This window comes from Hippocampus zosterae, chromosome 9, assembly GCF_025434085.1.
Source record: "Hippocampus zosterae strain Florida chromosome 9, ASM2543408v3, whole genome shotgun sequence".
NCBI classification, from domain to species: domain Eukaryota; kingdom Metazoa; phylum Chordata; class Actinopteri; order Syngnathiformes; family Syngnathidae; genus Hippocampus; species Hippocampus zosterae.
In genome coordinates this window covers 11450030-11476755 of record NC_067459.1, presented here as the reverse complement: position 1 = coordinate 11476755, position 26726 = coordinate 11450030, and the positions used below count along the sequence as shown (strand labels likewise).

Genomic DNA, 26726 nt, shown 5'->3' with positions numbered 1-26726 from the left:
AAACAAACAAAAAATGATAGATACAGGACATGAAAAAACGGAACGCGGGAAAAATGCGATAAAACATTCAAATAAAATGAAACCTAAGCAAGGTAAAGTCAACAAAAACACAGATGATGAGACTGTCGTTCTGAGATGCATTTACTGATATCTTGAAGGAAAATTCCCATTATTTACACCGCAAATATGACAGAAAATCTACCATGCAAATTCCGGAGTTAGCCTTTGAGACTTAAACCCACTTGCCATAGTAGACTGCACATTGATATTACACTTCATGAGTCACTGTCCTCTATTACTCCAAGATGCTCCCGGCTTGTCAAACAGAACTCCATTCAGCAGAACGGCGAGTTGTGTTTACAGCAATTGCTTCTTCTTTTTCAATGCCATAATCGTTCTGTGGTTATACTTCCACCAACCTTCACAACACCTCCATTTCTGTCAAACAAACAAACAAACAAACAAACATCTATTCTCATATCTTTCCTCGCCCCACACGGCGCTCTGGTTCACAATGGATACCTTATATGGTGAAGCCAATCTGCAATTATAAAGGCATTAAGCAGCAGGCGGAAAAGAAACAATGTCGCATTTTGAAAGGATGTAGGCGATGCTATGTTCTGTTCAACCAGGTCGTCATGGTGACCAGGAAGCGTCATCGGGTGCCTTGATCCCCAAAATTTACACAAGAGCAACGGGGTAAGAGAGTTACAGATGAACTGCAGAAGTTTCGCATTCCCCTCAGCAATATATATTCCACAGGACTGTTTTACCACATTAACGCTGTGGCCCGGTGGAGCACGCATTTTTATTTCATCTTTTGGTGATTAAAAAATATATATATATATATATATATATATATATATATATATATATATATATATATATATATATATATATATATATATATATTTTCCCTTTTTCACTCCCATCCATCCACGCAAACGCCATGACAAACCACTTTGCCGGGCGGAATCGGTAATGACGTTATGCATTTTAGAGCTTTCTGCAACACAAACCCACTTTGATATCCACCTTTCCTGTTGGAGGGGAAAAAAATAGGGAGAAGTGGAGATCCCAGTAGCCGCCGTATTTGTGCCATTATAAGTATATCTGGGACACGTGTGTGTGCATGTATGTGATGTATGTGCATGTGTATGTGCGCGTGTGTGTGTGTGTGTGTGTGTGTGTGGATGATGATATTTACCTTGCCTGATGCAATAATGGTTGCATCGCCACAGGATGTCTGAGATTTATCCTGACACAGAAATGTTCAATATATAATGCATGCTGAATGATGGATGTCAGCCAATGTTTCAATTTTTTTTTTTTAACGTTTCAATGGCACTTTATTCACGTTTTGGAATGTGGGAAGAAACCGGAGTACCCGGAGAAAACCCACGCGGGCAGGGGGAGATCATGCAAGCTCCACACAAGCAGGCCGGAGCTGGAATCGAACCCGGTACCTCTGCACTGTGAGGTTGATGCGCTAACCACTCGACCAGCGGGCCACCCAGATGTTGCATCATGGTTAAAAAAATTAATTAATTTCAGTTACTATTAAACCATGACTCGCTGATAGTGTAGTTGTACACTTGCCTGACCTATCTGCAGCCAATGTGGGATCGGTTCCCACTCAGCGACTGTGTACATGTGGGTATTAATGTTTGCTTGTCTCTATATGTGCCCTGCGACTGACTGGCAACCGGTTGAGGGTGTAGTCTGCCTTCCGCCTGAAGTCAGCTGGGATAGGCTCCCGCAACTACCCGCAACCCTGTTCAGGATAATCAGCGTGTTTAAGTTAAAATGAACACATTTCAAACCGTCTCTTGCTTCCTTCTATGCGACTCCTGGAGGAAGAAGTTTGAACATCATCTGCTGTACACAATGTAAAGCATAAAAATCCTAAAACCAAGGCGTAAAGAAACAGGCAATTGTTGGTGTACCCTTACACTCCTATGAAGTCCGGTATCCGCTAGGCCTAAATCTTTGACAGCGTGCAAAATCACAATTTACAGGACCGACACGTAATAGGACATTGAGTCTGATCAATGAATCAGGTGCAAGACGGTCGGTCGACTGAATGTAATCTCGATGCCGGCGGCTGATGGCTCAATGAAAAGCAAAAATTGAAAACATTAGGTCACGCATTCGGCAAGAGAATTTCATCTTTACTACATCAGCGCCGCTAAATGAAAACGGGAGGGTGCTCTGATATGCGGATGATTTGTTATCCCCTCTGCTCGCCACCCTAATCTACTCTTAACAAAATAGAAATATGGGTGCATGACAAGAGATGTTTAGGTGGAGATGGACAAATATGAACACATTTGTAAAGCCACGTTGTTTAAAGCTGCTTTTACTCCACATTAGTGAATAACAATCACTGTTGAACATGTATTTAAAGGGAAAGAAGTGAATTACTGGATTGATATTGAATATTCGGGGCTTGACCTTGTAGATTAAGCATCCCGGGGAAATGAAAAACAAATATTTATCACCAATCATTTGTTAATCTCATTTTAATCTCTAGTTAGTGCACATCCAGTAGATTACAACAAACATCTCTGTTGGGTGTGATCAACCTTGAGGCCCACGACAAGGAAGAAATGTCATTGTGGATGGCTGTGTGTCGGCTTTCACAGCACCTTTAAAATCCACATGTCCCAAATAGGAAAAATTTGGAATTGCACTTAAAAGTTGCAGTTCAATATCAACTAACAGTCACAACTATCGTCACTTACAGTTATTGTGTTATTTCTGTAATCTGCGCTTCACATTGAGCGGCTGTTAAATGCGGAAATGTCCCTAAGTGCGGAAATGTCACAGTCAAAATTGCTGAATTTGCTCATTTCCTTTTCAAATATGCATGCGAGGCACGAGGTGTGGCAGAGAACAGCCTCACCTCACCTCAGGTTGTCATTGCCAAATGCCAGTTTCTGTCTCTCTTCACGCCTCCAATGTGATTTTTCAGACACTTTAAATATGCCGAACATTTTCCAGAGTCAGGCTGTGTTACAGCATGGTATTTAGTTTTGAAAATAAAAAGCATGAGATGAGGCAAACAGTACTCTGCCTCACAAAGGTGGATTTATCATTGACGCAGGCATTCGCCAGGGACCCTGAAAGTTCCAGGGGCACATTTAACTTTTAAAATTAACTCATAAAAAAGAAATCATTAAATGTTATGATATTTTTCAGGTAATTATTGTTGTTTTGGTCTTAATTCAAGAGTTTAGAACAGGGGTGCCCATTAGGTAGATCCTGACTACCGGTAGATCTAAGACAGGTCCCAAGTAGATCCGAGGAGTGTCGAGGAGAAAAAAAAAAAAACAAAATTTGCGTGTCTTTGTACATGTTAGTAATATATATTTTTTGTGTTCATGTACGCTGCACCCTAATCATCCTATCAGTCTCATTTTCACACACACAAAAAACAAAATTAAAAAATAAAATGAAGCAGGTAAATTTTACGGTGGCACGTGAGTACGTCACCGGAAGTTGTTTGCGCTCAGCAGTCTGCAATTGCAGCTTGTAATCAGAGCTGTTGCGCTCTTTTATCGTCATTATTCTCCTTCAGAGTTTGCTTCGTGTACAACTCACCGAGGGCACTAGCAAAGAATACGAATCTCGGAGGGCACAGGGAAGCACTTTAAAACTGTACGTGTGAGCTACTATAGATAACAGGCTGCAAAAGTGCATCGCATGCCTCAGTTTCAGGCTGTTTCTCATCATGGCGTTCATATGTGCGTGTGTGTGCACGTGTGCGCACGTGCCGGTCAGGGTAGATCCTGGGAGGTTAGTTGATCGAAAAGTAGATCTTCGGTCCAAAAAGTTTGGGCACCCCTGCTTTAGAACCACATCAAACTGCTTAATCTCTCATGATTGTTTAGAGGGCTGCCCTTGGTTCAGGATGATGAGACGAAAACAAACATGTTGATACAGTTGTAAGGGAAAATGAAGTGCAGTTGCAGTCCATGCATTGTAAAATATTGCTCCAAATGAGAGCCCGGCTTGGAAAACATTACAAGTATATCTCACCTTGAACAGTTTTCAAAACTCGACTACCATCGGAAACAGGATATAATTCATAAAGGAAGACCAACACCGGAGATTACAGATCTGTTCAGAATATTGGGTCAGAGTATATCACTTTATCAGTTTGACAATCACGCCACTCTGGCTCATATAAAAATAAAGATGAATTGTAGACATTTTGGAAATATGTGACGTGAATGTCAGTGCCTCACTCGCCATGACCATTTGTCCTTCAGTGTTTCACGTTGACGTTATATAGTAATGCTGCAGTGAGTTACTCATTTACACTTGTTTGGCAATTTAAAACATTTACTTTACAGTTTAAAAAAAAAAGGTTTTGTAATGCCCACAGATTGATTCTGAAGCTGTTAAAAAAATGGATTGCGCTGGACACTGTAGGTTCCTCGGTGTCTTCTTTCTGTGTGTCACTCCAAGGTCCATTATTTATTTTCCTTTATATCAAACTACGGGAAGGGTAGTCTTAATTTTTACAAGGCAAGTAGGTAGTCAATCTGTCACGCATATATTTTTAATCTCTTTGTCTGTGTCCTTGAAGTGTGTACGGGTTTGATTTATATGTGCTGGACCTTTGCGGCACGCTCAACACACAAAGGTGCACTCCATGACTTAACACACGGTAAGTAAAAAAAGTAATTAAAAAAACACACACACACACGCACACACAATGTTGATAGAAAACAGAATATCCAATGAACAAGTCCAATGCTGAATACTGAAAGCTATACTCATGTCTTCAGAATAGCGGCTGTATTCATATTCATTCCAGGTTTCCTTGCCCATGCACGCCACTAGCACGTAAAATGTCTCCTTGCTCTACGGTTTAAAATAATAATAATAATAATAATAATCATGAATACCAGAAAACATACACAACCACAGAGAAAACACGATGAAGTTTCCCTGATGGGGACCTGATTTTACACTCCCATATTAATAAAATGATATGTACACACGGAATTAAAAATAATAAGAAGAATTAAAAACAAAAAAGACCTCTCACGATTTCTTAGAGACATTCAGATTAGCTCCTTGTTATTTAGGGTGTCCATTCTAGGAATCCGATTTTTTGGTCTCTATATTACAAGAGGCTCCCATGACTTGACTGAATCAGTAGACTTTTGCCCTTAAATGCGGAAAACACACACGAGGATTAAAAAAGAAAACCATGCCAAAGGGTCCACTGCTAAAAATGTGATTTTTTTCTGACCTGATTTGGGGTTGCGGATGCAAGATGTCCCCATCACGTGGCTGTGTAAACAGACTTTGGTCCCCATAAAGTCATGAATACCAGACGGCACAGAGAAAAGAAAAACATGAGGGGGTCACTGCTAAAACTGTCAGATACCTTCTACAGTAGCTACGAGATTATGGGACTTCCATTATCGAGGCCTGATTTATGGTCCACGGGATATGGCGTGTAAACTGACTTTTGTCCCCATCCTACCAGAATCCACACTCAAAATGCCACACGAGCCAATGGAAAACAAAACAAACAACAATAGATATTGATACAGATACTGTCCTGCATTTAGGTACAGTAATCTTCCCAGATTTTTGGTCTATTTAGTGTGGTGTGGAAAAACAGACATGCATGTAAATGCACACGCACCCACGCAGTGGAAATCATGCTGAATCGACAAGTACTTCAAAAATAAATAAACCGACCAAAATGCTATGTTAACTCATAAAGCCAATACCCCCCCTTGCACTCCGACCCCAACACACACGCACACACAATGAGCCAAAAGAATTCAACTGATAGATACCTTGACAATAGCTCCTGTCTTTACAATTCGATTTATGGTCCCCGAACTGTGAGATGGCATTATGATGAGACTGTGTAAACATACTTTTGTCCTCTGTCAATAGATAACACATACACACAGATGGAAAAACATGACAAAGGGGACAATGCTTGAAACTTTACATGTTATGGGGTTTCCTAATGAAGACGAAAACACAGTTCCGGACAGAATTGGGACTCCACAATTGTAGCTACAGATAAGATGTTTTGACAAAAATAGATTTATTTACAAACAAACGCAAGGCCGACAAAGTACAATGAAGGACACTGGTAACAAAGAACCAGGAAAAGGCGAGAACAAACACAAAGCGCTTACAAAAGGTAAGGAACAACAAAAACGTAAATTGCTTGTCAATTCAAAAGGACAAGACAATCCAATGCATGAGAATACAAACCGAGAGTGCACAACAAGAAAATATATGAAAAATACTCTGAACTAACGTGGTGAAAAGCTATTAGGGAAAAAAAATGTCTTGAAAATTAAAGCACTTGGAGATGGACTCGTGAGCAACGCTTAATAGTCCGACAGCCGTTTGTCGGTGTGGCTTTTAAAGGCAGCTAGGTAACAAGGATGATTTGTGTGAGATGCGGTTCCTGAGGGAACGTCCACTCTCCAGCTGGAGACTGAAAAAAGAAAGCACGATAACAGGACAGGATCATGGCAGTCAGGAGTGCTGAAAACCCCCCAAAACAAAACAAACAAAAAAAGTATATATCGTCTTAACTTGACCTGTAGATCCCTTGTTATTCAATTACTGTAAATTGAAAAAAATATTTGCCATTGTTTCATTCTTCTCCATGAGTGAATTTTCTATTATATTGTATATTCATTATATTTCAGATAAACCATGCCCATTGAACATGAATGACACATTTCTCAGTTTAAACATGTCAAATATCAGCCTTTCCCCCACCAAAACTGGGTCAGTCAGGCACGTGACATTTTCATTTGGGTCATCAAAATTATCAACGATGGGAAAGAGTCAGACGCACAGATTTCTAATGACATAAGTTCAAGCACGCCATTCAAGTAGAAAAGGATGTTTCACATTTATTTTGGTTTATTTTGCACGTATAGAAAAGGGAGTTGGGCCACATGATTAGCATGTCCGCCTCATAGTTGGAGATTCTGGGTTCCAAACTTGGTTTCATGTTTAAAAAAAGAAAAATTATACTGCATTAAACACCGACACACAGTGATATTTCCACCAACACACAGGGCGGACAGATGTAGTTTACTGTATGTGGGTGTCAATTCCTGGCGCTCGTTTATACAACTATTTTTAGCATGTGCTTGTTTGTTGTTTGTGAAAGTCTGTCTGCGGCCTGTGCAAGGAATTTTTGTTTTCTACTTTAGAACAAACATTTTTTTTTGTTTTTCGGGATTCTGGAAAAATCCAACAGCCAGGCAGTGACAAACGTAGAGGCAAAGAAATATACCACAGAAATATGTTATAAAGCGTGACATCATCAGCAAGCGCGCAGGCCACGTTATATTTCTAATGTTTCTACAATAATAATAAAATAAGTTCCATTTGCCTACTTTTCCACTTTTAGGGCTCTGCTTTGGTGCATTTTTTTATATGATCAAAATGGTCTGTATGGCATTTATTTTGAAGGGTATTGTAACGTCATGTAACGTCAAAGGATATTTAACTGTTTTAGGATTTAAGGTTTGAAATATACAGTGCGTTGAGGTGCCATTTTTGTTTGGTTTTGTACAGTGAGTATATTCAAATGTAAAAATGTGTTATTAACCACAAACATCAACAAGTTATTTTTGGATAATTATGCTGGTGAGCTCCCCCGCCCCCAACCACACACACACCATTCACCCCAAAAAACAAAACTGTAGGCACTACAGAGAAAGAAGGTAGACAATAGATGGTTAATAAAGAAGATGTTCAAAAAGAGAACGTGAAATGCTAGCACCGCTGACAGGATGAACTCTTCCCCTTCCATTGGTCCAGTGCACATGCACTTATACACACTGTGCTAGAAGAAACGGAATTCAGGAGGCTGCGAGTGTGAGAGAGGCTTCGAAAGGTGTGGGAAGAGAGATAGAGGCTGGATTGCGTTGGTCTCGTCAGGGCAGGTGGCGGGTGAAGACAAAAGGTGGGAGATGAAAGACGAACGAGAGGAAAGTGCAGGCAGGACGGCATTCATGCCGAGTGCTCAACGTTCGTCAAAATTCTCCACCGCTTGCCAATCGGCTTCCAGGAAAGCATCAATAAAGCAGAGCAAGCGGAGCGCCACTCACAGATTTGTGACTGGGCCGAATAAATACTGGGCCCTTTTTTTTATTCCTTTGTATTGCTGTTGATTGACCTTTCACTATTATTTAATGGGGCCTATTGAAAATGGCCTTTTTAATGGTATACAATTACAAGTGCCTCAATTAACAAGTTTTCCCACTTTTACTTGATTGGTAATCATTCCACCAAAAGTGCAGCCTGAATGTTAAAATCTCAATCAATACTAAAACTGTCCCAGATAAATTTTATGGAAATGGATCAAACTGACACTTTTATCCAAACGTATGTCACGGAAGTTCAAGAAAATCCGTTAATTCAGCACCTATTTCCAGATTCAAATTAAAACCACCCCACGCAACTTTATGGAAATCAGTAATATCATTACCGTTATCCAGATCAGCACAAAATTCTCACCAAATTCTCTTTGAAGAAACAAATAAAACAAACAAAACCCTCCAAAAAACAAATAACAGCTTTAATCTCACGTAGTATATAAAATCCCCCATAGATCCAAAACAAGACTGAATGTGATCTTTATTTCAAAATAAATAAATAAATAAATAAACAGCACCACAAATCCACGGCAAGATCACATGTTCAAAGATTTCCACAGCACCTTGTTATTTCTGAATATAGCGCGTGTGCCCATACTGAGGCTTAGATAGAATGTCAGCATCCAAGCAAAGCATCTTATTCTTTTCATCCAATAAATCCACCACCGTGTCTGAATTAATGCTGTACAGGTCATGCTGAGAATATGAAAAATGATGAAGACCAAAAAAAAAAAAAAAATCCAAATCAAATAAATAAAAAGCCTCATCCTTCCTCAAGAGTGGCATCTACGGTGGGGGACTTACGCTGCGCTGACCCTGAGCATTCTCTCAGCTTCCTGTACCAGTGAGTTATGATATTTCGTGACTCAGATTGTGCTTGAATATTTCATTACGTGCACAAAATCCTCTTCTGTATATTTCCTGCAGGTGGGTGATTATTAATCATACGACGTCGTGCCGAGCAAGCCCAAGGCTCCCCCGCCTACCAAGCCGCAGTTCATATTAATACTATATCAACGGAGCACATGTCATGATTATTATTGATGAGAATGCAAAATAAATAATTGCAAAGGTAAAAGGTAATGAAGAAATCGGCAAAATATGGAGAAGTGACTTCCGTTGTCCTCAAGTGTGATTGGGAGTGTGAAAGGTTGTTTGTCTCCGTGTGCCGTGTGATTGGCCGAGAACCAGTTCAAGGTGTCCCCCGCCTACTGGCCAAAGACGGCTGGGCAAGTCTACAGCGCGCCCGCGACGCTAGGGAGGATAAAACGGTTCAGATTATGAATGGATGAATGAAGTCTTGCTTTCAACACATTGTTGTTTAGAGGCTGATTACATATTAATGTACGATATTTATATTAAATGACAAGTTTTTAAACTGGCTGATATTGCTGTGATTATAAACATCGATGGGCAGAAATTAAGCATTTTTATTTTACTTTTCATTTTATTTCTTTACTTTATTCACCCTCAAGATGATAGACAGAGGCTTTTTGGGGTATTTGTGTTGTATTTTTGAAATGTATTTTACTCACTGTTAGGTCATTGAAAGATCCTATAACTCCTTATGAAGTCCATAATTTCCGACAATCATTACTGCATCGAATATGTTATTGTATTATATTACATTGCTCTTTCATAATTACTGATTTGAATAATTATGAATGGAAATATAGTATTGTGTTTTTCAAGATACTGTAATCAATTATGTGAAATTTCAATATTTTCATTATTTAATTATCAATATTATTACTATAGTTTTTTCATAATTATTGATACCTGAGTGTACTGTGGAAATCAAAACAATATTTTTTTGTTGCTAAATGTTTATTTATTTGAGTAATACAGTACTCTTGATTTTATTATAATGATTATTATGAATGATTATTATTCAATTTAGATTTAAACATGACACATATTTGTAAAATAATTGGATGCAATTTTTCATTGTTTTACCTTTTAATTAAAAAAACATGCATCATAAGATAATATTTTCAGGATCATAGATTGCATAATTACACATGGGTCAACGTTCAGGAATTGTGTGTGGGACATGGTGTCGGCTGGGAAAAATTCCTTTGTACATCTAAATGTTAGCCAATGAAATATTTCACTGAAATTGGACTCAGCAGCCTGCCGACACTTTCTTGTTGCTGCAGTCAGTTGCATTTCTGGTTCCATGTTGAGCATCACACTTTTTCCCGGTCTTTGCCATTAAAAACAACCCCCCCCCCCCAAAAAAAAAACACAGCAACACTACCCTTCCCTATGTTTGGCTCGAAACTGCACAGTCGACATGCACTCAAACATAACTGTGTGTACTTTTCATACATTCCATCAGTGAGACCCCCACAACACATTAGAATGCGCAATAGTCAAGAAACTAGCACAAAGATGAGACGCAGCATGCCTCTTCCTAGGGAGAAGCCAGACTCGGCAACGCACTGACCAACGGGACTTCACGCCACCGCTGGCTTCCCGACACATGCCGCACCCCGCACTTCATCATGCATGTATGAAACAAACATGGCGCCCATTCATCGAGAGCCAAGGGTCCCCTCTGATGTGATCTATTTCCAAAAGCTGCACTCGGCCTCCAGCTCGGATGTCACAAAACACAAGGAAGGATTAGCACACGACACACATCACAAAGAAGATGACATGGGACGCCTCAAAAGTGGAGCAACACTAGCGGAGGCGTCCAAAGTAGGGCTGACCACTTCAAACACCGACCCCCCCCCACCCTCCCTACACACACACACACACACTCCTATCCCAGTTCCATTCCCCCCCGCTGCTTTATTTATGAAGTCATGCTAAAGAGGACAACACAAACAAGCACTGTGACACTGAGACTACATGTGATCATGTTTTGATACAGTACCTGCATATTTTTCTGGTCCATTCCCAATGTTCCAAACCACTGCTAGGTTTTGGTTAATCGATCGTGTCCCAGCTATATCGCAGCTTTATAACGAATCATTTTTTTTGAGGTGTTTACAGTACATTGAAGTCAACGAGAAATACATTCCAGACCCGCCTGCAATAGATGAAAATCCTGGTCGAAAGAGACCATTTTAATGCTTTGAATGCATTTAAGCTGATTAAACAGAAACAAAACACATTGCCAAAATATTCAGTCAATAATATTATAAATAAATGCCATCGTACATGTTAAAATATTCCTCAATTCTCATTCTCTTGCTTGCAATGAGATATAAAACTAAAGAGAATGAAACGTATAGTAAAATATTTTCAACCAAACCATGTTAATCAAATGACCAATGCATATTTTATATAGTATGTGTATTCTGATTCAAGCTATCAAATCCATATAAACAATAACAAATATATAGTTGCAAATTTTCATCTATCTGTACAAGCGAGTGACCCGTATCCCATCGTGAGGCAAGTTACTGCCCTTTAGATGAGTAATTGTCGGTTTGCCACGCCCCTCAAAGGCACATAGCCAACACACAAATACTATGATACATACCAACGTATTTTTTTTAAATTAAAAATTCGTTCTTTATATGATTCATTGTAAAACCCAGACGCACCAAAGTTATTTTCATGAATTAAACAATCATATTTTGTTGTGAGTGTGACAATGGTAGCGCCCCCCTTACCCACCCCCACCGCACCCCACCATCCCTTCACCTCACTGCTACCCCTCCGTGCAATGCAGCATGTTTTTCCCTGACGGTACCAAGCAACACCAAACCAACACCACAACATCGATGTCCCTTTATCATATAAAGCAGAGCATTCACTCTCGAGTCTTTATACCTCAGTGTGACTTGTTTGTCATCAATCCACTACTTTGTCTCTCCCACTTTGGCCGACGTAGGCATAATCAAGACCATTCGATAAAGCCTTCATTTTTACCGAGTGTATTTGCACATTCGCTTTAGAAAAATGTCCTTTTTTTTCCCCCTGTGGTGGTTCCATTATCGTTGTGAGTCCTTACGGCAAACCAATTACCAGAAATATTTCCAAATTGATTTCTTTTGCAGCCTCCTCGGGGCCTTTGCAATTTGGAGTTGGGCGATTCTCGGGCAGCAATTTTCTGCAGTGAGACTTTTAGGTGAGTCACACTCATACACGTATAGATACAATATTACTGCCGTTGCACTAATGGTGCCATGTCCATTGACAAAGTAGGCGCGGATGCTTTTATATGCTGACCGAGGGCAGATTGGGGGTTTCAATTACAAAGGGTGCATACACATAAAAAGATTGCGTATGCACCTTTCCATGCTCATGTTCAGATGTATCCAGTGTTACGTAAGGCCTTGATGGCAGAAATAATTTTATGGGTGACTTAAGCTAGGTCATTGTGTCACTGTGTCCTAACTCAGCATCGACCGATGCACCTGTACTCCGGCACACATATTTAGATGGAACTAGTTAATACCGCAGAGTTATACATAGTCACATAGGTCAGACAGAGATGATCTCTTGGACAGATTAGACATTCTTCCACATGTTGCAGAAAAGGCTCCACAGGCATGTTTCAATCTTCCTGTCTTTTGTTAATGGGACAATGAACATCGACACTCGGAAAAATGATGTCACCACTAAAATAAGCCCCTCCCACTCTCCAAAAAACTCACTCGTGATTTAATGCATGTTTTATTACGACATTCAACACATCTTAATGATGCCCATTTTTTATGGCCGTGGCGGGTTTATCATCTCAGCCTGACTACATGGTGACCAATAGCAACCAAAATTCATATGCACAACTATTTTTAAATTTATGCCATTGGGTTTTCCACTTTAACCTGTGAAAATATATTCATTAATTCATTCATTTCATCTGAACCGCTTTTATCCTCACTAGGGTCGCGGGGGGTTCTGGAGCCTATCCCAGCTGTTATCAGGCAGTAGGCGGGGGACACCCTGAACTGGTTGCCAGCCAATCGCAGGGCACACAGAGACGAACAACCATCCGCGCTCACACTCACACCTAGGGACAATTTTGACCTGTGAAAATATAAAAGTGTTATATTATATAATATGTATATATATATTTGGGATTTTATTGACATTACATGTGAGCTACAATGAGGAAAAGCCATTAACATCACCACAAAATTGAAAATACTGTGCCAGTTGTTTTAAAAAAAAATTGCAGGAAGAATGTGCATGTGAAGTTTGGTCTTGAGACATTTAGCAATGCTAACGTTTTTCCATAGGTATACAGCCATTAGCTAACAGACTGACACCACTGACTGACATCATAAAGTTTGTCCGCGGATACAGCCAAGGTGTGTGTGTGTGTGTGTGTGTGTATATATATACACACACACACACACACAAAGTGCAACCAGCGATGTAAACGTTGTTGCCACAATCAAAGAATATTTTGATTCTGGACATATGAGGTGATATTGGATATGCTCAGGACTCATCACGACATTCAAATAAGTTCAGGCTGAAGATGAATTTAAAAGAGGTTGGGCTTTGCAAACGGCAAAAGTATTCTTCACTTCCTGAGGTGATGTGAGGTATAATCTTGCTCGATAACTTATGGTTTTACGAGAGGTAGAAATACTCTAAATTTGTGTCTACATGACTGTATAATACTGCATTGAGATTGACATGATAATCGTGTTTTAGGATCAAAACTTTTTTTTAATAGTTTAAAGTATAAATAGGGATGGTGCATTAATCAATAATTTTCATGAGTCTTCACTGCACTGCTGCTTGACTTCATCTGAGCCGCTCGTTTCTACTATGCCCTCATGCAGCGCAACCCACCATTGACGGCTGGGACAGTGGCTCCAACCGGGCCAACCTCATGAGGCCCAAGCAACAGCTGCAGGCCTGCTTTTCCGGCTGAAGGCTGTCTCGCGTGCTCTGATGAGCAGCCCAGTTTCTTTCTCACTGAAGTTCAGGATCGGATGGAAAAACAAAAAACAGACCTTGAGGAAGCATTGGAATACCAGCCAAGGCCCTTGTTGGGCAGGTACCAATTGGTACCGGAACTTCAACTACTTCCTGCTTCAGTGTTGAAGAATCAGCACGCTTCCAACAGCTGCTGTGAATGTGGAAAAAAAACAACAACAAAAGGTCGGATGATGGTGAGTGTACCGAGTTGTTTACAGCTGCCGACCAAGATAACATTTAGCATGAGACACAATAACACAACCACCGGTCACCAGATTTACTAGCATTTTTTTTTCCTAGACTGCCTCCTCCCTATACCAGTAGTCCTAACAAATAAACATATGGCACAATTAGAATACAGTGAACTATTCTCCATATATGCTTTGATATGTAAAATAGGCCTGTTCACTGATACTCAATTCAATTCAAAACACTTATTTGTCCCCGAGGGGCAATCAAAAGATTTAAGGAGCAGCATTAAAAGACAAGCAGAACACCAAAAAACATAAAAACATCCACATAGTGCTGCTGGTAAAATATTCAAGCTTCTAGACAGTAAATTGCTCTGTGCTCGATGTTACGTGCATTCAGTTACTGTACTCAGTCACAGTTGGGAAGGAGAGGGGCCAAAGTGGAATGAAAGATTTTCTATAATACGACAAGATTAAGTATATGACATAAATGGTAAAAATACCTCATGTCAAAATAAAGTCAAATATCCCCTTTGAGAATTTGGCATCGTCTTAACATTTTCAGGGACAGCGGTTACGACAGTGGACAGCTTATCATGTTACAGTGAAACTCCTCAACAACGAAACCTACATGGGCGAGAAAAATAACCATTAGTGTGAAAAAATCTTCGTGCATTAACACCATTCCTACTCTCCTGCCTCCCTCCCCCATACAACGAAAAAAACCCGGCTGCGTTATATGAAATCTTTTTCTCTGCTCTTGCCTCACGACGGGATTCACTACAACGAAGTTTAATCCAACAGCGACCTCTACTGCTTTGTTCGGAAACGGCAACAGCAACCACCACACTGGTGTACACATGCACAGTAGTCCAGGAAGTATTTGTTATTGTTGGTTTCAGACGCAGCAAGAACGTTGCATTGCTAAAATGGCTACAAAACTTTGGATGTCAAGCAGCTAAGACAAGAAGAGCTCTAACGCTGGAAGAGAGGGTAAAAGTGATCAAATGAAAGACGGAGGAAGCAAAATAAAAGACATTATCCAAGAAACTGATGTCAGTGAAAGTGAATGCTGATCGTAAATTTCGCAATTTATTCACCTTTTTTTCTTTATACACTGACTATATGAAGTGTCAAATACGTGTATGCTCATACTTATGCACTATTCATTCATCTTCCGTACCGCTCGATCCTCACTAGGGTCGCGGGGGGTGCTGGAGCCCATCCCAGCCGTCTCCGGGCAGTAGGCGGGGGACACCCTGAATCGGTTGCCAGCCAATCGCAGGGCACACATAGACGAACAGCCATCCACGCTCACACTCACACCTAGGGACAATTTAGAATGTTCAATCAGCCTGCCATGCATATTTTTGGAATGTGGGAGGAAACCGGAGCACCCGGAGAAAACCCACGCAGGCCCGGGGAGAACATGCAAACTCCACAAAGGGAGGCCGGAGCTGGAATCGAACCCGGTACCTCTGCACTGTGAAGCCGACGTACTTATGCACTATTGGAATAAAAAAAAAAAAAGAGTACACGTGTGTGTGTGTGTGTGTGTGTTTACATCTGAGATCAAATTTGCTGCAGTGAAAAACCCCGTTGTGAAAAATGTCTTGCTGCAAACATGATTTCGTTGTAGAGGAGTTTCACTGTATCAGGTTACAGGGTGCATGAATGGGTTATCCTGAACCTTAAATTCAATAAAACCATGTTCATGTTTAAATCACACATATGTAAATATTCAAATATTAAATGAACATTTTTATATGCATTTATATACATTTAATGCATGTATTTATTATTGTTTTGGGTTTCATTTTTATTTTCAATTAATGCCTTACATCTTTCATCCTAAATATTTTTTGACTTGGTTGAAAAAAAAATTTTTTTAATACACGTTTTAAAAATAAGAATTTTCTGATTGTCAACTGTGCTGCGTAATTTGTTTTTAATTAAAAGAACATAATACAGTGCTTCTATTTTGTCTCATCACCTGCTAAATTCTGTTGTTTGTTGGCCAAGCTATGACACAGAGGACACTAGAAATGAGTGTTCAGGTTTGTAATTAATGTCTGCCTGTTGAAATAAGTGACATAAGACTGTCATTATGCGATAATATCTACTTGAGAGAACGCCTGAGTTTCCTTGTTGATAAGAGACGCAGGAACAAATTGTGATTCAGCTGGCAAAACACTTGCAAGGCACGGTTTTGTATTGTGCACCGTGCTGTAATTCGCAGCACCGTTTTACATTCATTTGTATAAAAACCCCAGACGAGCGAGAGTGGGTGTATTCAAACTGTCAGCCTCACTACATTTCCATATTTTCCTTTCCAATATAAAAATTCAAAAAAGAAATAAACTTCCGCCAACATTATTTGCTTTTGTATGAAATCCCACCAACTGGAATTCACAAGCACCTCAATCCACAGCAAAACAAGATGACTGAGACAGCTGGAGGCGCGTCTGAAACTAAACAGGGAAATATATATATATATATATAACTGCTTTTCATAACCGCTCTTTTTCTTGACAAAATCCTGTTCATTCTTTGGCTGCATACCTTGCGCTATTTACACATCTTTTTTTCACGCAAAGAAGAAGTAAATTGAAGTGGCCAGATGAGTGGATGACAACTTGATTGAAAATTAAACTAAAATCAAAGTTAACATCAGTCAAGTATGGTAATAAATAAATAAATAAATAAATAACCGCACAGACAGAAGGTTCCCAAAATCTGTTGTGGGACAATCATCAATGCTCATACCATACGTTCTGAGAGTTTTGTCAGGGCCTTCAAGGCCTTATCTGCAGGCCTAAATATGATCAAAATCACTGACCTGCCTTTCAAACTTCGTATATATTTGTGCAATATTATTTGCATTTACTTCCAAAGGTCTTTTGTCTTCATTCAATGCCGTGTGTCTTGGCAGCGCGTCTTAAAGCGGCTTAAAGTCGTTTGTGGGTTATCGTTTTCTTTTTTTGTCTGGATTCGGATTTCGGCTTCTATGTGTTGCTATATTGGCATAAACTTCCCAAGGCCTGGAGACGCAGGACTGCAGGCCCAGTACTGTTGAAACAACGATAAATTGGTTTGTTTTGTTTTGTTTTTAAGAATCAGATTTCAGATTCAGGACCTGCATGAAACCCTGCGGGTGGGTCATCACCTTTCCTCTGATTGATTCAGAGCAACTCGTGTGGTATTCAATGTATGAAGCTGGGAGGGGAACCTGACTAGAAATTCATTTTCAAGGGAGACTTTTAAAAAAAAAAAGGGAAAAACGAAAAAGAAAACTTGGTCAGAGAATGTTTCCAGCAGGCCGGCTTAGCGGTAAAGTATTCATTTGCCACTTTCACAGCGACCACAACTCTAAATATCAACACCGCTAATAGCAAAAGACGATGGAGTGCGTCTACAAATAATAACCTTCTCTGGTGAGTATGATCTATTTTACTTCAAGTTTGACATTGTTATGACCCGTTATTAGATAATGATTATGCACCGTTATGCTGTAAGCGAAAAGATTTTGAGTTGAATGTTGAAATGGAATTACTGATAGAATGAACGTTGAGTGCGAAATGGTAACCTACGGTATACGTTTGCTTGACTTCATTCAGTGAAGGTAGCTTGGGAAATTCTCACTCAAAGACAAAGTGAGAAAGGTTGCCCATCTCAATATGTGTGCCCTGCCCTGACTGCCGGATGTCTTACTGTAGGCCTACATCTAGAAGCCACGATCCGACGCCGAGTTTGATTCAATCGAATTAATAGGTCGATACTTCATCAAAACAAGTTCAGGACAAACATTTATGGTCAATTTTCAAAAGTTGTCATGAAGTTTGTCTGTATTTGGTTTGGTACATGCATTGATAAATATCAGCTCACAACTGTTGTCTATGATGTTGATACTTGGTTCATTTGAACAAAATAATGTTTTTCACCGATTGTTATTTTTTCTTAAGTTGATGGTACTTAGTTTATGAAAACCACATAACTATTCCTACTGGTTGGAGTCAAATGTAAAGTAAGTTAATTTACAAGTCGTTTAGACTTTGCTCCATTTTCTGATCGAATTAGTGACCGAGTATCGTTTTTTTCAAACCTCCTGGTCGCTGATCAAACCCCGAAAACCCTGATCGCGTAAAGTGTTGGCTAAACCTGGATTTTGTGTAATCATTCTTATTATTAAACTCACGAACGACGAAATGAAGTAAATAGCCAGCTGAAGCTTTTTACTTTACTTCAAGTCTGAATTCTATCAAAGACATTGAGAAATGATTTCATATCTTCGACATTATTTCTCCAAAAGTGACAATACGTATTCACTCCTTATGTGTGTCAGTCTTCATGGACAGGTTGTACCCAAGACACACAATTGCTGAAGAAATGAGAAATAAAGTGATGTTATTGCGCTGATGTGGTCTTCACAGCCCTGGAAGCTTGGTAAGACCTCAGCAAGGACGATTGAATGAATGTGGCCTCCTGAATGGGTGTGAAAAATAGTAAACCATTTAAATTAAATGTGGCATGGTTATACAGTACTGTGTTTGAAAGTAAGCCTGACAATGTGGAGAAAGTGAAGGCCATAAGAAATAATGTTTTTGTTGCAACAGATAGGAGAGGGGGGGGAAAAGGCCTTCTTCTGCAAGGCGTGTGAAGCTGCCCCTTTTTTTAAACGAAGAGAATTATTTTACGAATGATGTCACTATGCCGTTTCCTTGGCAACTAGGGGCAGAGGGCTGTGCTGCCCGACATGGAAGTGAAAGGACACAGAGACAGTAAGCAACACACGCTCAAATGCAACTTTCATTCGGTACTACTCGAGGGTTGGTAGAAACTGAGTCTGAGGAGCAGAATCGAAAACCATAGCGCAATGAACGCACCGTGGGTACGAGACATCTTTACAAACTCGCACAACGGAGGAGAGAGTCTGCTGTATGTACTGTACTTCTCAGCAGAATGCCCTTTTTTTATTTAAAAAAAATCGATAAGGTACGATTATGAAACTAAATAAATAAATAAATACTTGTGGTTACTGCTGTGTGCGCCATGGCCTCTTAGGGGCAGTGCATGCACTGATATACACACGTACACGAGGCTAAAAAGACGAGAAGTAGAAAGTCATATTTAAACTTGGAACTGGTTTTTAGAAGAATATATTCCTGTAAGTGTTGCTCTACTACCTTTCTGTATGTTTTATTACAGCATTCGTATGTAAATATTTGTTATTTGAAGGTAAATCCTTTGTCATGTTTAATGCTAACTTTTGCTAGCTCGCCAATGGGGTTTTCCACTAACTGCTAGCAATAAGTTGGCAATGTTTGCAAAACAAAATACACTTTGTATTGAAATATACTGTTCATGTGTGATTTTTACATGTCAACTCTTGAAATGGTTGCTGCACATCCACAATGGACAACAAATGTAGAATCAACACTGGAAGGAAGTCGAGATTCAAACCGCTCAACTGTGAGGAAGACATGGAAACCTCGGCGCTGGAATATCTGAAAGCGTGGCATACACATTTTGTATCTTTTTAATTAAATCCATATTTTCATTAAATAACCATCTATCATATTTCTGGCATCGAGGTCTAATTACCTGACAGACGCTATCTGTATTGCAGCATTATATTTGATTATAATAAATGGTACGTCATCTTCCATGCTTAATTAAACTGCCGTCTCCTTAAGGCTGATGGAAACAAATGCTTGAGGTGAAATTGTTCATGTTGCAAGCAACGGGATTGTCAAACATGCCACGTGGGGGAGAAAAGTGGAACGGTCCAAATGTGGGGAAATTATTAATTCAATTCACATTTTTCAAACTGAATTTGATCAAAGTGCCATCGTGATTGAAAAACGTGCCCTTTCTGTGACACAGGAAAGTATCCGGCATCTAAAAGATTCACTTTGACATGACCAAATGTTTTGCTTTTCATATGGCTTGTATATGTTGTTGTTGACTTTAAATGTAGTTTGGTGCTTAATACGAAACAAAGCATGTCATAAACAATTGAAACAAACCATTTAAACGTTTATGTTTTTTTCCTCCCCTTTGAAGCTTAAGGAAAGACTCTTGACGCGTGGGCACAATTTGGGCTGATAACGGTGGGTAAATGTGATTGCTTCTGCCGTCATGATTCCGCAGATTACATATCAAATCTCTGTGCCGAATGAGCATACACTGTCATTTACACAGATTACAGCGCTTTGGTGGAAAGTGGGCCGTGAGACAGAATCCGCAGACGGACAGAAAGACCCCCGTTTGCAGAAGAGGGGGTAAAAATATATGTAATTGTTTTTTAAAACACCAAATGTCAACCGCCTACATTTTATGTTAATACGCAAACTGTGTGCAATGACTTATTTTTTTTAAACTTCTTTTACGTTTGTGACACCATTTTACAACTGTCAGTCCGAATCTGGTGCAGTGGCTAAAAAAACAAGATGAATCATTGTTCAATTTTTTTCTCCCCAATAATGTGACCTGTAACCTGTAAAATCCCCCCGAACCCAAAAAAAAAACAGTGACCACATGGTTGCACAAGTGTGCACACCCTCCTAAATGGAGAGGTGGCTGTGTTCAAATCGAACCACCCAAATTCAAACTCATGTAAAAAGGGAGGCAGCACACACTGCCACCATTTTAAATACCACTGACCCAAATAAAGTTCAACTGTTCTAAAGGGCTTTTCCTGACATATTTTACTTTCTAGCAGAAACCTGAAGATTTTGTGGTCACGGTGTTATTTTGAAAAGCTCCTTCCACCTTGACTAAGGCCCCAGCTAAAGAAAATAACCACGCTTCATGTGGGTTTGGTCTTCTCCTGGTGATGAGCAGCGTTGTGTTTATTCCAAACATACCCTTCAGGACTATAGGCAGACCACGATTTGTGCTAAGATGTATCCACAAAGATGTCAGGAAAAGCCGGCTAGAACATCTGAACTTTATTTTAACAGAGACACTTTACAATGCACTTGGTTAATTCTGGACGCAGTCACGCTCACACTCATGAGAGAGTCTGCACACTTTTGCAACCGCATTACCTCTCTTTTTTGTTTAGTAATTATTTTTATTGTGGTTTTTTTTTTTGAGTTGTACAGGTTTTAGGTCACATTAACCATTTCAGGGACAGTGGTTACTACAGTGGACTGCTTATCATGTTATCAGGTTACAGGGTGCATGAAAGGGTTAATGCTGGGACAAGTTTTTAAATGAATTATTTTGGGTTCATTTTTTTACATATGCATCATCAGAAAAAAAACCGCCCTTGAATATGTATGTGGAAACTTTTTAATATCCCCATATAGACACAGAATGAAATTAAAGTCACTCGCTCGTTGTAATAATACATCCATTGGCATATGCACTTGCTTGTTGTTTTATAAGGACGAGAAGGAAGAAAAGAATTAGGGAGGGACACCGGGGAGGGATAAAGTAAGAGGATTTTGTCAGGTTGAGATGGCGGCTAATGCTATTGTTCCTAACGGGACCGCCAAAAAGGCAAAGAAGCTTTTCACACATCTTTGCCACTTTGCGTCGTGCTGTTGGAGGAGATATGCTTTCAAAAAGCACAAGGTGGGAAAAGCGGTGGAGTCAGATGCTGGATGCTCTCAATAAAAACTTTTTCACAAAGTTGCCCGAATGTGAAAAAGACAAAATACACGGAAAATATACAGGTAAGAGATCACGGCATTTTACAGAAGGCGCCAGATACAGCACAAATGCACGCTGGTGGATGAAAATGACAGCATTGGTTGTTGTTTTTTTTTGGGGGGGGGGGCAGGGGGTTGTCCATTCCAACATTACAGTGGTGTCCTGAGGTACAAGTTCAATTTGTTCCAGAACCATGCTCTTATTTCAAATCACCCTTCCCCATTAACATGATATATGCTCAAATCAAACGAGCTGATGCTCACATTTTTGTTCCTTTCATTTCAACTTTTCACTTCATAATCCTTGCATAAAAAGTGGAGCACCTAAAGACGGAACTCATCATATTGTCAACCGTAATCAAAAAGCAAAAGCGGGGTGAATGGGGCATGAAAATTCACTGGCCCCCTGAAGCCAGTCTGATTTAGCAACATTTAAATGTGGTAGACATGAATTTCATAAGGAGACCCGCAGAACTGTCTCAAGAAGCTATGCGCGAAAAGACACAAGGAGGATATTTTGGTATCATTTTGATGCATCCTTCAAAGGGAATTTTGTCCGAGCAATTTTGTCAAAGATGCAGAACTTTGGCATTCTTGGTTGTAAGTGATCCCTACAGGGTCATTTTGCCTCTTTTTTTTTTAGAGCTTTCAAAGGCAACATTTTCCTTGAGATTGCTACCAAATTGAAGTACATATTATGAATGAGACAGATGAGCAACACTAAATGGCGATGAATTTGAGTTTTGGTGAGTAGGTGTGGACGACTATAATGAGAAATTTTGCCAAGGTCGCTCACAACCCCCGTCAATCATTTCAAAATTAACCCTCCGAAATCAGTATTATTTTGCAGCACAAAACTTGGTTGGCACGTCGATCATGAGTCGACCCACCAAAAAAAGTCTCAAGAAGCCAAATCTGAAAACAAACAGGAAGACTGTCAGTTTGGTTGATCATGAGAAGACAGAAAAACTTCAAGAAGTCATGCTGTAAACGGAACAAGAGTTCTTCCATTTTGGTGTCATGCGTCTGTCTATTTTAACAATTTTTTCAAAAACAAACTCACCTTTAAGATTTTGTCCAATTGCGACCAAATTTCAACGACATACACGAGCCTGATGAGTGATGCTAAATCACACAAGTTTTGCTATTGCATGGCTGGCGAAGTTCGAAGTGACTATATATCATGCTCAGCTCCACAAGGTTGTGATGAATGTTATTGTTATTGTAATGTATTCATAAGAGCAAACAAGTCTTTAGATGCAATAACTAAATATTCACAAATCTGTACAAGTCAACAGACACTCCTGCGCAATACATAAATAAAAAAATCCCAATGCCATTCAAGTCACAATGCGGCATCAGACAGCGCACTCAATTTGAAACACAGAGCTCACACTTAACATCTTCAGAGTTTCTCACTTCTCTTAAAGCAAAGGCACCCGTCGTGCATTCGGATGCACTCGTCGATACTTGTGAGTGCTTTGAATTCTTGCGCGTCAGAAATCAAATTATCCGTAATGGAAGAGCGAGAGAAGGATGTAACAAAGGGAAAAAGAACACTTTGCAGAACATGTGATACATTTCCATCACATATACACACTACTCGAGGTCTCTATAGTTTAACTCGTCAAGACAAAAGCCCATTCATGATATGAGGGCATCCCTACCACCAGCCAACCATAAACACACACACATTCCCACACACCTCACATATTCAGCAGCAGAGCCAAACTAAACTCCACTTGAGCAGTGGTGATACGGAGATAATAAAGCAAGCCAGCGGCACGTTCAACTTCAGAAGGAGGGGAAAAAAAGAAAGGAAGTGGCTGCCAGCACAAATAGATAAATAGATAAATGCGGAGGGAGAAGGGGGGGCGGGGTGCAGTACATAGAATCCAGGGTGCCCAAACAGGACAGGACAGACATGAAACTTGCATATGTTTTGGGAAAATTCCAAAACAGTATTACAAAAACACATGTATGGCATGACATTGACATACAAATGAAATTAGACCTCAAAAAGCATTAAAATGGCTGAAAATGTTGTTGCAATGGTGTAAAAACATTTCTTTTAAAGTCCAAAGTTGATCGGTTCTTGTAAACACGCTAATCTTTTGCTATTTTTATGCAATACATGACATAGCCATCACACTTACTGGACTTAATGTGTACCTGTGCAGTGTCTTGTAAATCTCAATATCATTAAGACACAATTAGGCAGCGAGCAGCTTTGGTCCTAAACTCCACACTCATCTTTTTTTTCGATCTACAGCGCTGTCACTCAGAATTGTGTTTGTTTCGCAGATTTTCATATACTTAAGATAAGCAGTACACAACGAACGGGATTTTAGTTCAAATACCAACGCAGACTGGGGAAAGAGCAAACAAACAACTTGTGACGTAAAAAAGGTAGATGCATTAAAATGGTTTGGGGGGTTATTTTAAACAGCGAGGGGAAAAACGCCAATCAATATCACAGTTTACGAGTGTTTGATTAGATATTAGATGAATGTCAAAACTAATGATATTGTCGTACGTTCCAGCACATTTAAGATCATCGCACGTTTGATGCGCATTTACGCACGAGCGACATGGGCGACTCTATGAGCTCACCTTACGCAGGATCCACTGGCAGAGGACGAGCGCGGTCCATCCGAGCACCTGCATGTCACCTTCCGTTCACAAACGCAACTCAACTCTTCCTTGTTTGCGCATACACGAAGCGAATAAAGAAGAGGAGGAGGCGGAGGCGGCGGCGGAGGAGGAGGGACGGGAAAAGGCGGTTGGCGGCGGCGGCGGCGCAGTCCGGCCAATCCGAACTGCTCCAGCCAGCCGGGGTGACAAGTTGGCTTAAAGTTGTTGACGTTCCTCGGCGCGCTATATTGAACGACAACTTGGGTGTCTTGCGGCTCCTCTCGGTCTCACGCGCAACATCCGCGCCGTCCGCCTGCGTTCATCGGCGAATGTCGTGCGCCAAGTTTTGCGCGAAGAGGTTTTGGATATTTACTGAGGTTTTGGAAGGGGCGTGCGCGCTTCCTGAGAGGTTTCAGGTTGTGAGTGGCTGTTGGAAGGAGGAGAAGAGATACTGCTCATCACTTCTTACGCTCCCTCCTTCCTTTCTCTCGTCCCACCTCTTCCTCACTCTCTACCTGCGTGCGTCACATCCAAAAAGGAAAACGGCCTTTGTGGACATGCAAGAATTCCGCTTAGCCTACTTAGATCGAAAAGAGAGCCAAGCTTAGCAATTCAGGCGCTCATCATTGTTCCAGTACTTTTGCACTCAGTTGTTCTCAAACTTTTCATCAACATCAAGTACAAGTTTAATATAAATAAATAGATAAATAAAAGTTGCACCAAAACAAATATTACTGTTCAACAAATTTGTTTGACTTTTTTTTTAATCAGATATGCGAGTCAAGTTTTCGAGATGACTTTTTATTTTTGTACTGATTCCAAATATTTTCTGCAGCTTTTTTTCCTACAGCACAATGGGTTTTCATTTTAAAAAATGTAATGTTATAATACTGAATTAAGGATTCGGTTTATTGTTTCCAAGACGCCAAATAGCTTCATAACAAGGCATCGTAAAACCCGTAATCGCACAACCCTTCTCAGTCCAACTTGAAAAAAAATCTGATGTTCAAGTAAAAAAAAAAAGAGTAAAGACATTTTTTAAAATCCGCTTAGATTACACATGAAGCCTGATTAATGGTTGCTGTTGACGCTTGTTATTTGATTGGGAGTTACATTCTGTGCATTTTAAACATTAACTCTGTGCTTAAATATGGGGGAAATAAACGTTTTCCACGATGTGATTGTACCAAAATAACCATCAAAATAAAACAAACACATCTAAAAGATGAAATGCAAATAAACTGCTCTAAAAAGTTAAATACGACTGAACTGTCCTTGGGCAGTGATTCTTGCGCTCACCATTAGAGGGAGCCAATGCACTGCACTTTAAGAATCATTGCACGAGAATATATTACGATCGGTGGTGTATCGAACCATCTTTGAACACATTGTATTCAAAATCAATCGGTTTCTGCCACACTTTATCTGTGTTCCGATACCGATAAAGGTCTTTTGGGGTCGTGGGGAATCTATAAAATAAAACTAGAACTGGTTGAGCCTTGACCAGGCTAAAAAAAAAGTGGCCATAGTTGAAGCAACTACCATCTGATCAAATTCTAAATCCATTGGTTTCTTCCGCACATTCAAGCACAGACAGATTTTTTTTTGGGGGGGGGAATCTGTCAAACGGAACATTTGGTTGAGGCTTGACCAGCCGAATAAGAATAATATCACACTGACAAAATTGTAAAAACCTAACAATAAAGCACACACAAAAACTCTTAAACTTAGGGGCTGGGGGGGGGCAATGAGTTACAAGAAGTAGAGGCTTGACAAATAAATATGGAGTGACAACAGCCACTTGAGATCAGACTTTGTTTAAAATTGTTACGTTTCTTACACTCTTAACTATTTAACAGACACAAAAAAAAGAAGCACAGATTGAACTCCGGCCAATCTTACAAACAGCAAGCTTTAATCGCCCCAAAATATGACTTAACCCTTGCCACTTCTTTCTTGCAAACAACAATGGAACACAAAACCCGTTTTGTGGTCCATTGTTGTGTGAAAAGTTACAATTTGCAAACACTGGCTTTTTGCCCCTTTAAGGCCACCGTACAATCACTTGAAACCTGCCAAAATCCATATGCATGTATTAAACACAAAATAGCAGCCACATTCCCATATTCTGATCGCACTGCGCCTCATTCAAGGGAGGATTGCTCACCTAATTTTTA

General features: G+C 40.0%; 1 protein-coding gene across 3 annotated transcripts in view; it reads right to left on the bottom strand.

Moving 5' to 3' along the window:
• The window catches only part of LOC127607580 (neurexophilin-4), a 117615-nt gene that overhangs the window by 36717 nt on the left and 54172 nt on the right, over positions 1–26726 (bottom strand). Inside the window, exon 1 of one of the 3 annotated variants that reach the window (XM_052076030.1) lies at positions 24529–25043. The exons of the other annotated variants lie outside the window; for them this stretch is intronic. Coding sequence (XP_051931990.1) covers positions 24529–24582 — 54 coding nt within the window. The 5' untranslated portion in view covers positions 24583–25043. Of the gene's footprint in view, positions 1–24528; positions 25044–26726 lie in introns of those variants that run through there. 3 annotated transcript variants of the gene reach the window in all.